Source organism: Netta rufina, assembly GCF_964035555.1.
Source record: "Netta rufina genome assembly, chromosome: 7".
Taxonomy (NCBI): domain Eukaryota; kingdom Metazoa; phylum Chordata; class Aves; order Anseriformes; family Anatidae; genus Netta; species Netta rufina.
Window position 1 is genome coordinate 23640106 of NC_140130.1, and position 13115 is coordinate 23653220.

The window sequence follows — 13115 nt, forward strand, 5'->3', positions numbered from 1 at the left end:
AGGTTCACGTGTTTAAGAGCATTGTTTCAAGCATATGTTTTGCCCAGGAGTACCGAGCTATATGGTTCCTGGTAGGGAGATTATTGTCACTTACCATCGTACGAATGCTTTGAGGAATGAATTTGTCCATGCAGTGCTCTGAAGCTATAAAGCAGCGTGGGAGTCCCTCTTGGTGCTCCCTAGTTAGGAAAATGAATAGTTCAATAGGACAGAGAGACGTAACTGTGAATTTACAAGTAGAGCCCAGTGCTGGGAGCAGAGTAAGGCGTTAATGGAAGCTGGAGTGCTTTGATTGCAGCGCAGACAGACAATAAGAGAGCATCTCCTGGGCAGGGAGACCTGGATTTGTGTCTCTACTTATTTCTAATGCCAGTCTGTAACTGGCTTGGTCTTACCTTAGTGTCTATCAGAAGTTTGTTCCCGTTAGGAGAGAAGTGCAGTGCTCTGTATGGAGGCTGACCTGAGCAGCTGTAGAAGCTGACATTTAAGCAGTTTTTTTGTTTTTTTTTTTTTTTTTCTAATTGTAATTAACAAGCCAGGAGGGTGGTGTGCTGGCAAAATTAGCATTGTTGTGACCTAAGGGTCAGGCAAACCTATGTTTATATAGTGTCTACTGTGTTACATGTGGGTGTACGCACAGTAATTAGCTGCTTAATTTAATGAGATCATGTCTGCCTCTCCTGGTGACGTAATTGTGTTTGGGCAACTGCTGCTGTTGTAGTTCTGGGCTCATCCACTGCTCTTATGAATGGAGAAATTCTGTAAATTCCAGGACAGTTCCTCACTGGCATTAGGAATGTTTTCATGCCCACCTCCATGTTGTTATTCATGTACCAAATATTGGCTGTTAAAGCCGTGCATGTTGCAATTACAGGTGCCAGAGCTGTGCTCTGTCATAGCCTTGTTCCTCCAATGCTAAGCTAATTGTGGATGATGACTCCTCTTCTGTCTCTGGCAGGTTTTGGAAGTGGTACGGTCCAACTATGACACGCTGACCCTGAAACTGCAGGATGGGCTGGATCAGTACGAGCGCTACTCAGAGCAGCATAAGGAGGCTGCCTTCTTCAAAGAGCTGGTAAGCTGCCTTGACACTGCAGAATCACCAGCCCTGCTCCAAAGCTTTTGTTTACGGCCTGGGCAGCGACATGCGGAGTGTAGCTGAGCAGCCTAGGTACTCCACTGGACTGCCTCCAAAGCTGGGGCAGGAATAGAACCTGAACAGATGCTGCATGTCTCGTCTGGTCTGAAACCTCCCTTGTAGCTTCCTGCCCTGCAGTGCATGGCTGGGGAGGAACCGCCAGACTGCTCAGGTCAGTAAATAGTCTCTGTCCCTTCCTTCTGCCGTGCTTTGTGCTGGTAAGTGTGCATGGTGGAAAAGCTGCTTGCTCCCACCTTATCACACAGAGCAAATTAGTCTTTTCACTGTTGTTAGTGAGGCCACAAACTATGGGGCTGAGCAGGATGCGATGCTGGTCATTGCACATTGCTTTCCTCTGTCATTCACAACATAAGGTCCCCAGGCAAAGAAAGCAAAGGCATTCTCTAGAAACGTCCCCTCCTGCCAGAGGAGAGGACTAATGGTAGGAAGAAACACAAAAAAAATAATGCAGCAAAGACAAACCCGTGCCCATGTAGTGTGGGTTGGTAGTTGTGTTCTTCAGCAAGCCAGTTTGCTCACCCTGCTCCAGAGAGCTGCAGTATAGCTGTTGGGTCAGGCAATTTCTTGTCCAACAGCTGCATCACCAGGGAGACAGTGTTTTTGTAGTGGCTGGTATCTCGGAGGAGAGCCTGCATTTTCCTCACTGTTGAATCAACCTCGGTGTTCAACAAAAGGAGAGACCTCTGACTGGCAGCTTTTTTTTACCAGTTTGAGAACCTATTCTCTCTTCTAGCTCTGTCCTTGCTGATTGATGAGTAACTGATGCCTGCCCACTCCATCACGAGCCTGGATGAGTTTGGGAAGGTTACGCCTCCTTCTGTCTACTCTGCTCTGGAGCAGGCATGCCTGAATTGCTTTTGGTTCCTTCCACAGCATACTTTTTAACCTTTTAATGTTTTTTAGGTCATTGCAGTGCTACCATTGGGTAGGATATGGGCAAAAATCATTTCTGACCACTTCATGTTTTTCTTTGCACCTTTGTGCCTCTTCTTGTCTCCTGCCCTGCTATTTGATACCGTATCTGGAATACACACAAAGAAATTTGATGGTAGCCTCCCTGTGACACAGGCTTCTTCCACTATTGTACTCCAGAAATAAGACACACTCGTGTTTCTGTTGTCATCTGTTCTGTCCCATGGGCTCCTGCCCTCAGCCAGCTTCTCCTTCCCCAGCCTCATGGCCGCATGACTGATTCGCTTCCTGCATGCCCCATTTTCCATTTGGCCTGGCAGAAACTCAGGCTGATCATGCCAATTGATTAAAATGACATTCTCGGTCCTAAGATCATCACAGCTACAAACAATTCATCTAAAAATACTTTATTTCTAGCCTCTTTTCTTTTCCAATACCTAGGATCCTCCAAATTTCATATGATTTAAGAATCAATTTGGCATCATAATCCAGTCCTGCCTTCTGAAAATCACCGGTCCAGGTACCCCTGGGACCTTGTCCTCAAGAGCATATGAAAGCCCAAATAATTACTGTCTAAACGTGCTGATTGACCCAGTTGTGAATCTGTCTAATCCACGCTTCTTGAGATGCCCTGAGAATTGGGACCCTATTAAATGCTTTTTTTTACTCACAGCTACAGAAAATCCCCTGCATCCCATTTAGCTGTTCCCTCAACACAGCAGGAAACCAACCTGATCTGTTATGATATGTCTTCAGCAGACCCAGCCAGCCTCCTGACCTCAACGCTGGTTTTCCTCTAGGTGCACAGAAACTGATGGCTTCATTAATTGTTCTAACAGCTCATCAAAAAGGCCCTGGTCTGCCCTGTCCTTCCCCATGTTCTCTTTAAAGTAGGTAATAGGCTCCCTTTTTGCTAGGCATCTGCGTCTTTACTTCAGCTTCTGCTGCTGGTCTGATGTGGGATAATGTCCCCGTACCCAGAGCATTGTACTCAACTGCTGAGAGTTGCAGGATTTCGTGGAGGGGGCAGAGTGAAATTGTTTCAGGAGCTCTGCCAAAGGAGCAGGGCTGATGGGGAGCTAGAGGTTTCCTTTATGGTTTCCAAACTCATCCTGGTCCCGTCCCGTCTTCCTGAACAGGATCTGTTTGTGAACAATTCTTTCCAGATTCTGCCTGGTTTTCTAATCCCTGCCTCTATCCTGTGGGATTGCCTTAAAGCAAATCCTTCTCGGTAGGGAATGACATGCAGGAGCCATTTTCCTTTTCAGCCTTCTTTTCATCTCTCTTTGCTCCCATTAAATGGGTGAGCAGAAACTTCCCCAAGCCATTCTCCTGGCTCCTTTATGCTTAGCAATCTTGTTCTCGCCCCTTTGACGTCCTTTGCTAATGCACTGCTTCACTTCTCTGGCTCTGCCTCTGTGCTGCTCTTTCTTGCTAATCCCAAAGAAAAATCTCGCTTTCTTCTCCCATTCCCTTTTCAAAGAAGCTTTCAAAGGCCTGCAATACTGCAGCCACAGTGTGCTGGAAGGTGATGTGCAGAGTGTTTTTATCAATTGGGCTTTCTGGCCTGTAGTGCTGCCTTTGAGAGGACCCAAAGGAAGGAAGTTAGGAAGTTTTCTAACACTTTTTTTTCAGTTTCTTTGAAACCCTGAGAATGTCATTTGAGGTCCGTGGTGCTTTGATAGAATGAATGGTGTGGATGTGAAGAAATATGTGGAAAGAGATTCAGCATCTTTCCAAAAGGCTCTGTCTGCAGCTAGGTTTCAGCGGAGTCTCAAAATAGTCTGATTAGGGATCGATTTCTGCAGGGGAAATTACACTAATTTGACTTTTAATTAGATATAGTAGTCAGTGTAAACCTCCTCCCATTGTACAAATCTCTTAAGAGCTGCTCGTTGATTGGAAACCGGTTTAATTGGTGAGGCTTGCTACAAAATAGGAGTATCTGTACAGCGTTACGCAAGTCGAGCTATAATGACACAAAACTAGAACTGAATGATGTTTTACTCCCATAGTTAATGCCCCCGATTCATTCATCCTTTCCTTTGCTCCTTGTTCTCCAGGTGATGCACTTCGTGCATTTCCAGTTTCTTTTGAAGCCTATGGGATAGATGTGATCCAAGCTGCTCATGGAGAGAAAACAAATTTAAAAGCTCTTCAGCATGCTCTGTAAAGAAACAAGAGAGGACACACTCTGCCTTTATTTCCTTGCAGGATAAATGTTCAGCTCTGGGTTTACTTTCTGAGGCTTGTACAAGCCTCTCTGAAGAGTTCTGGTAGCTTCCATGCTGGCAGCTGTGCCCGAGCTGCCTGCTGTACCAGGAGCTGGGAGGGCTCCTGGGGTGTAGCCTCGCAAATGGAGCAGCTCAGCCAGACTGCGGGAAGCATCTGAAGTTTCTCCTTCTGCAGGCAGACACCTCCCCGTGTCACTGTCTGCTCTTCCAACCCCAAAAGAGAAATGAGCTCCAGCTCCCTGTGCTGAGGATAACTCAATTTAACTCTCATTTGAGCTATTCTTACCTTTTGAGCTGGTCAGCTCAGAGCTGCTTGCTATCCTGGAGAAAAAAAAAAGCTGGGCAGAGATGTACAGAAATGTCAGGGTCATCTTGTGTGTCATTATGCCCACTTTCCCAAACTTGTCTTCAAGCAGATCGAAGTCCACCTACACTGCTCTTGACCAAAGTTTGTGAGTAAGCTCCTCTTGAAACCCAGAGCTATCTTTAAGTGAAAACAGCTCCACGCTGGCCCAAGCTAATCTGTTTCATAGCTTCCCAACCCACAGGGTTAAAAGAATTTCCTCTTTTCCGGTGTGTATCTTTTGCCTTAAATTAAGCTGAGCGTTTCTTGCCCCATCCCCGGGGAGTCAGAGAAATATTACTCACTGTTCTCTTCCTGACCTCATTTTACATACTGGCGAGTGTTTGCTCTATTCCCCCTAAACCTCCTCTTTGCAAATTAAACAGGTTTAATTTCTTGTGCTCTGCCCCATAGCTACACTTTCTGCTAAGCCTTGTGCTCTCATCGTTTGTCACTCCAGCTTCCCTTTCTGGGCTTGCAGAGACTGCTGCCTCCTCCATCCTACAGACCTGTATGCGTGTACAAATTGAGTGGGGCCAGGTCTTATGTGCAGGGCTCCTGTTTCCTGGTGGGGAAACCACCCAGTGCAGACCTGTCTTCTGGGGAACTAGATCTTAAATAAGCCATCTTTAGGTCCAGACACCTTTGCTAGCTTCCTTATGTTGCTAGGGTCAGTGCAGTGAGTTTTATTGAGGTTCATTTCACAGCTTTCCCTTTTAACATTCCATGTTTTGATTTGTTTCCTGCTCTTTATCACGTTCAGCCTTTTGGGGAGCTTTCTGCCCTTCCCTCCAGGACAGCAGGTGGGATCCTCAACAGTATAAACACAGCCAACTTCTCTTCCAGCCCTGAGTGTTTGGATTCCTCGTTCTACTTTTATTTAATTCATCCCCCAGTGCTTTTAAAAAGCACAAAACACCAACCAGGTCATCAACAACCATATTATCCCAGGCTCCGGGTCTCTGGGAGCTGTAATCCCGTTGTTTGGATGAGCTTGTGTCAGTTTTGCTCCCTGTCACTGCTGCCACAGACAATGTTTGACTCTGTTTTCTCATTGCTGAGTGCAGTTGAGACTGAGCCCAGGCTGGGGCTGGCACATTCGGCCAGCACGTCTGCAGGCACACAGTGAGGAGGAAAGCTGCTCTACCATGGGTCTGCCCACCTCTCCCTCGCAGGCTGTGTGGGTGACCACGAGTCGGACATCATTAAGGGATAAAGATGCTTCTTCAGTGACAGCCAGTGATCCAACGTTGAGGGTAGGGCACTCAGCACAGAATAGGGACAGCTGGCTCCAAACCCATGGTTTCCTGCCAGCTTGGGCTGTAATTTGTGTTGATAGCACAGTAGCATGTCCTCTCTCCTTCCCTTGACTCCCCCATCTGGCACTGTGGGTTCTGGAGCAGGACAGGCCATGGCACTGCAGCCATCCAGGGCAATGCTGGCTGGCACTCACAGAAAATGCTCTTCCAGCTGCAGCCTGGAAGTGCTTGCTTTCCCTCTGCTTTGCCCAAAAACAGGGAATACCTCAGGTCTTGTTAGCTCATGCATCCAAGCAGAGCATCCTCTCCCATCTCTCTTATTTTGAATTTACTCTCCTTCCTGGGACATTGCTTTAAACCCTCTTGTCATCCCAGAAAGCAGCTGATCCTCAGGGATTTCTTGCCGAGGTGGAGACTCAGTAGAGAACTTCTCAGAGCTGTACCAGCACGCAGAACAATTCGTGCTGAGCACAGAGGTCGGCAGTGTCAGCGCTGCTGTACCCACGGGGAGCCGAGACGAGTCCCTCGGCTAAACCATCTTGTTTTGTCTCTGTCAGGTGCGGTCCATCAGCATCAACGTGAGGAAGAACCTTGCTTTCAACACGCTGAGCCAGGAGCTCCTGCTGAAGGAATTCTCCACCATCTCCTGAAGCAGGGGAGCGGCAGCTGCGCAGGGCTGACCGGAGATGGGCCTGTCTCGCGGGGACACCGCGGATCCGCGGCTGATCGCCCCTCGCCTTTCACCTGCAGAACAGACTGCATTTCTTCCAGGGGAGAGCCTTGCTGCTGTGTGTTTGATCCCAAAGGCATGTGTTTCAACGGGACTGTGGCTGAGAGAGGTGATCGGCGTGCGGAGGAGGAGGAGGAAGCAATTCTGTAAGGTGCCACGGGGGTGGGCAGCTGTTTCTGTCACGTAGCAATGGGAGATTCCCTCCGCAGCCTCAGGGAAGATGCACTGGAAACCTTCGTAGCAGAGGTGGGGAGAGCTCACAACCAAAGTAATAAAATCAGTCCAGCTGTGTGAGGCAGTCCTGGGTTGAGGTTGTTGTCTGTTCCACTGGAGAGCTCTGACCCCAGGCAAGGGCTGCGCTTTTCGAGCAGCCTGGATCAACCCTCCCTCCACCCCGTAGGTCAAATCCATTGCCATCCCACCGAGAGTTTTGGGAGGATATAAAACAGATTCCTAAGAGAGTATACCCTGATTGCTGCTGGTTTCAGATGTCAGTGTTTGAACCAAGCCATCCAATTACTGAAGAAGGATAAAATTTTCAGCTTACCAGTCCAGCTTGTTGGTCCAGCCTGAGCCAGTATGCAAGGGTATGGGTAATCGAAGTGAGCCATCTGCAACAGGAGAACACCTCTGGTTGGTGCACCCTTGCTCATCTCATCTCTGCTGTTCCTAAGGTTGAGGGAAACCTTGACATATTTCACTTCCATGGGGCAGAGGACAGGCTGGCTCCCACCCACACACGCTCCCCTTGTTGCCCATCAGAGACTGCATTGTGACAATCTTCCTCTTCCTCGCAGGAATGTCTGCCTTGCACGTTTGCAAGTGCCTGGTGATGTTCATGAGCTAAAAAGTCCCCAGTTTTTCCCTCGTGTGTAGCTTGCAGGTACTGCAGTTAAAAAGAGGAGTAGTTACTTCACTTTCTAGCTTGTCCATCTGTCTTCGCTAAGCGACTCACCACAAAATTGCTAAGAAAGAGCTCCAGGATGATGCCCTGGGGTCACAGGGAGACCTTTCTGCTCAAGAGCCAGCGTTTCAGAGGTGCCCGTGTCAGCTGGAGCCCGCTCTGGGTGCTGTGTCAGGCTGCCAACTCAGGAACATGCAGCACAAACACCTTCTCCCTGCTCATGCGTTTTCAGCTCCTGGCAGTGTATGGTAGGATGTGGCCTGACTTGGTGGGTTGAACTAAAGAAGTTATTGACATCCCAGATCCACTTTTTTTCCTAGAAAATGTAAAAAAAAAAAAAAAAAAAGTGCCTAGTCCTGCTCCTAGCATCATAGGTCGGAGTAGTGTGAGTGGTGTCCTGCTCATTCTCTGCCAGTTTTAGGCAATGTTTGTTCATGCTAACACGTGCTAATTAGTTCAATGTTTCATCTTTACCTGCCATGAGCATGGGAAAATGAAAGCTGTGTCCTTGGCCACCCGCTGCTCGCAGAACCAGAGGAAGAACATGTTTTCCTTGGGAGCACTGGCTTCTCCCAGCAGAGGACGTTTTTCCCCAGCACGGATCATTTGGCTTTTATCAGCTAAGGCAGATGCTTCCGTGCTTTCCTGCCAGGTGAGTGCGTGTCAGAGGGATGGTGCCTGGGAGAAGCAGGCTCCGTGAAGTCACTGCTCAAGAACAGGTCCAGGCGTGTGGGAGGTGGCCGTTTCTCCAGCGACAAACGAGTAGGAATAGTTGCAGCACGTGGCACCGTAGTCTGTAGTGTGTTTGAGAAGCTCTTGCTTAGACCAGCTCCTCTCCAAGGGGTAAACTTCCTCCCTAAGGGGGCTCCAGTTCCTCCAGTACAGCCCCAGCATCGTCGCTGTTGGAATATCGAGTCGACCAGCTCGAGGTAGGACTCGGAGTCCCGTGCCTCCTTTTCTCTGATCCTGTCTAGACTGAGACTAGACGGGAGACTGAGAGCCGGGGATGAGCCTGGCTCTGCCTCTGCAGCCTTTGGGATTCTCAGCTTTTCGCCTCTGGGATTCTCAGCTTTTCACTCTGGGCTCAGCTGCCCAAGGACTCATCTCCCCACGGTGCTCCCTTGCTGGGACGAACTGGCACACCCTGGCTGTGACTGGGAGCAGCTCCTCGGGTGGGCTGAGCCGGGGGCAGGCTGTCACGCACGTCCTCTTGTCACACTGTCACCAAACCAAGCGCTGTAAATGGATGTACATACAGATCTAGAGCTCAATAAATAGCAGAGCCCTGCCTGGCCAGCGTGTGCAGCGTCTGTCCTTCACCCAGGGGAGAGTCGGGGAGTTACGGGGGTGGCCCTGGCCCCATTTGGTGACACGGTGGCTGCTTGTGGTGCCTCTCAGCAGTGCCTCCTCCTCGTTCCAGGCTGCAGGTGTCTGGCAGCCAGCAGCCAGCACTCATCAGCCTCCTCCAAGCCCCTCTTGCTGCTGTTAAGGCAAACATAAGGCTGAGAGCCTGCGGGTGTGAGGGAGGAACGCGGGGACCGACCTGTGCACAGTGTGATGCTCTCCCTGCTGCTGGAGCCAGCAAACTCCTCCTCACAGGTTTTGCAACAGATTTGCGTGTTTTGGTAATCAGCGTAATACCGCTTGTCTTTTGAGGCCGGCTTGAGCTGAGTAGAGAGTCGTTTAACTCCAGCACTCAGCCTCAGGACGTGGAGCGTGACCCCAAACTTCCCTGGATCTGATCTGAGCAGTTTGCGGGTGTTTTATTATGTCTAATTCATAACCCAGTCTATTATTGGAAGAGCTGTTTCTGAGGCTTGGGGAGCGGGGGGGGAGAAAGCAGATTCCTGCCTTTAAATTAGGCAGCCGCTGCAGGGAGACAAATATTTTACAAAATAATGACCAAATTCTGCAGGAGAAAAATTGAGTTTGGGCTCAACTTTGGAGGGAGTTATTAAAAATTGATTTGCAAGTGCCACTGTGATTTTTGGGGACCAGCTCCTCTTGCCTAGCTCTTAAAAGCCCTGTTTTTCATCCAAAGTGAGAGAGAGGCAGCTCTCAGGATGCCAGCATCCCCAGTCCGTGGTGGGTTGTTGGAGCCCTTTGTGCTGGTCAGGGCATGGTGCGGGGGAGCTCACGAGGACACGGGGCAAGCCTGTGGATGACCCCAAGTAATTGGGATGGGGAGAATCACTGCACACTTGCTTCACTTCTCTTCTTAAAGCATCTTTGTCAGGCACAGGGACGAGCACCAGGTCCTGGCCCTGCAGGAGCAGCCCCGGGGCTCCTCGCCGTGCTCCTCTCACCCAACTTGGCTGCTGGAGCCCGGGCCGGGCCCCGCTCTGCGGCCTCTGCTCTGCCGTGCCGTCCCTCCAGGGCTAATTGAATCATGTGGCTGGAAATTGAATTCAATTGAAAAGATTAAATGAGCCAGGCTCGCCGCTCGCTGCAGCGCAGCTCCCAGCCCTGCTGCCGGAGGCTGGGAGCTCCCGGGAGTCCCACGGGGGCACGGAGGGGATGGGGAGGCTGCGGGGTGCTGGACACCCCCAGGGCTGGGCTCTCCTCCAGCTCCGCTGTGCCAGATGAGCTCTCTCACCCCTTTCCCTGCCATGTGCGAGTCCCAGGGCCCCCAGGTCACCCTCCTACAGGTCCATGCTTGTTTCCTCTCTGAAGCAATTAGCGACTAATTAACTACAGCCCCCTGGCTCCAGGGTTCATCCAGGGCCTTCATGGTGGTGTGTGGGGACGAGGGTGCTCCGGTGACCCGTGGCTGTGCCCTGCTGAAAGGCTCTGTGGTGCTGGAGGGCTCCTAAACTCAAGACCCTACCGAGTTAGGGGATGCTCCAGTCCAAGCCCTGCTCTCTAAAACAGTCTTCACTCAGATTTTGCATCTGCCACGCAGAAGTGGCAGGAAAAAAAGCACTCAGGGTGGGCACAGAGCCCTCACAGCCCACCCAGCAGCGGGGCCAGAGCCTTGCTGGCAGCCTGGGCAGGGCAGGCGAGGGCGCAGAGTGTGCACACCCCTTCCTCCCTCCCCCGTGCCCAGATTTCTCACACCTGCTGCTTTGCACGTTACAGCTGAGGCTCCCTTTCTCCCGCAGCATTCCTGCCTGCGAGGCTCCCCCAGCAGCTTGCAGGCGTCTGTTTATCCTCGAGATCCGCAGCTGAAATTCCCCCTGGATCCAAGTCTCGCAGCAGCGGGAGGCGCTCCCCGTGGAGCCGGGCACCTTCGCGGGGCTGCGAGTTTCCTCTGCTCCAGCCGTGTCCTCGGTAATTCCCCGGGGGCACTTGTGCAGGAGGCAAAGCTGGCTGAAGGAGCTCCTGGCAGGGGAGCAGAGCTGCCCCTCACTGCTGAGCGTAAGCCACAGCCCAGAGGTGACCACAGCCGAAATAAGATTGATGGCACATGCTGGGAGCACGGCCCGAGGATGGCTATTGATGGCCACGGCTTTAAAATACTGTTAACAGGGGATAAATCCCCGTGATTTAGAGCACTCAGCAATTACGTGTTTAAAATTTCCTAAAGCTAGGCTCAGACTCCCAGTCCTGCTCCCTGCTTTTCCCGTAGAATTAATAGGACTGGAGATGCGCAATTAGGCGATGCCAAGGCTGGGAGGGCGGATCGCTGCCTTGTGGTTACCTAACGAAGTGTTAAATTACGTCTTTCCCTGGCCCCCTGCACCGGCCTGGGCTGCGAGGGGCTGGGTGCTGCCAGCTCCTGCCGTACACACGCTCATCCTTTAAATCCCCTGCACCCCCTGCCCTTTGTGCTGCACGGGCAGCTCCTGCAGGACCCCCGGAGGCTGCTCCCCTCCTGAACCCACAGATCCCTGCTCCCCATCCCACCCCGTGCTACCCACCGAGCCTTTCCCCCCTCTCCCCAGCCTGGCAAAGCATCTCACGCTCGCCTGCAGGAGCACTTAACCGGGATAAAAATAGCCACCTTCGCCTCCCCACGGACCAGAAGGTGAAAACTTCCCCGTGCAGCTCCGCAGGGCCTGGCACGGCCTCAGCGGGACGGACCCGAGGGTGCTGGAGGCGAGCTGGGGTTGCCCAGGTGAGCCCCCACAGCCCTCCCCACCCCGACACCTCCCCGGGACATGGCCAGTCCCTGGGGGCTGCTGGTGGATGCGGCTGGGGATGTGATGGAGCAGGGAGCAGCGGGTGAGGATGGATGAACCCAGCGGTGTGGGGGTCCCCAGGGGGTCCCTGAGATGGTCGGGGTCCTGCCCCAGCTGGGCTGAGCAGAGGGGCAGCGGCAGGGCTGTCCCAGGAGCTTCCTTCTCTCCAGCCAGGCTGCTGCACGCCAGCTCCGTGGCTGGGCGGTGGGGAGGGAACGTGTTTCCCCAGCCCTTCTCCGAGCATTTCTCCGCTGCGTTTTCTTCGCTAAATGGCTCTTATTTTTAGACCCAGGCAGTTGCTAAGCATCGCTGCCTCGCTGAGGCGGCTTCTTTCATGGCTTGACACCAAAGCACGCTGACAACACGCCGCCGCGTGAGCGCCGGCCCTCCCTCCTCGCTGCTCCGGGTTCCCTTCCTGCCCTGCAGCTCCCGGGGGCCAGCAGGGATGGGATGGGATGGGATGGGATGGGATGGGATGGGATGGGATGGGATGGGATGGGATGGGATGGGATGGGATGGGATGGGATGGGATGGGATGAGATGGGATGGAACGGGGTGCCCTGCTTGCCCCCAGCCCCTGCTCCCCTCCATCTCCCCGTGCTTCCTCCCCGGGATGAAGGATGCCAAATGCTGGCAGCCCCCAAAACACACCCAGGCCCCGTGGCACGGTGCCGTGGGGACTTGCAGCACACTCTGTGTCCCCCCCGGTCCCCCTCGGTCGCAGATGGCAGCAGATCACCGGGGGCAGCAGTGGCACCGCCGGCGCCCAGCACCAGATGTGGCCGTGGGGCTGTGAGCCCCGCTCCTGGCAGCACCGAGCCCCTGCAAGGCACCTGCCCCCCCCGTGCTGCTGCTGCACCCCCTTTTGTAGGGCTGGAAGGGGGAACCCTGCTGTGACCGTGTGTGGGAAACTCGTGCTGGGGATGGGGGCGGCACAGGGGGGCTGCTCCCTCCTTTGGGTGCAAATAGGAGGGTTTTGGGACGCCCTCGTTGCGCCTTTGTGGTGTCTTGGCTGCTGCACGGCCCCTCTGCCTCTGGCCAGCTCCCAGCCCAGCTTCTCCCCCATCCAGCAGCCTCTCCAGTCTGGGCTTTGTCTTTTTGAGGAAGGGGTGAAGATCACCTTGGGGGTCCCAAAAAGTAGGGTTTGGGGTGTCCTCACCTCCCTGCAGCAGGGTGTGGGGGCCTGCGCTCCTCCTGCTGCCCTGCGCCTTTTCCATCCCGGTCCCCTTCTCCATCCCTTTTTCCATCCCCATCCCTCCTGGTCCGCTTCTCCATCCCCGTCCCATTCCCAATCCCCTTCTCCATCCCCATTCCCTTCCCCATTTCCTGTCCCCTTCCCCATCCCCTTTCCCATCCCCATCCCCACGCAGCCCCCAGACCATCCCCAGATCCTCTAGCGCCTCTCCCCTTCCCTCTCCCACCCCCGCGCCCCCCAGGGCACATCTCACCGGCC

The 13115-nt window shown here is 52.9% G+C and overlaps 1 protein-coding gene across 2 annotated transcripts in view; it reads left to right on the top strand.

Annotated features, from left to right (window-relative positions):
• The window catches only part of ARMH3 (armadillo like helical domain containing 3), a 119347-nt gene extending 110522 nt beyond the window's left edge, over nucleotides 1-8825 (top strand). For both annotated transcript variants that reach the window (XM_084290513.1, XM_084290514.1), the window contains 2 exons: nucleotides 959-1075; nucleotides 6465-8825. In XM_084290513.1, coding sequence (XP_084146639.1) covers nucleotides 959-1075; nucleotides 6465-6557 — 210 coding nt within the window. In that variant the 3' untranslated portion in view covers nucleotides 6558-8825. The remainder of the gene's footprint in view (nucleotides 1-958; nucleotides 1076-6464) is intronic.
• Nucleotides 8826-13115: the final 4290 nt, after the last annotated feature.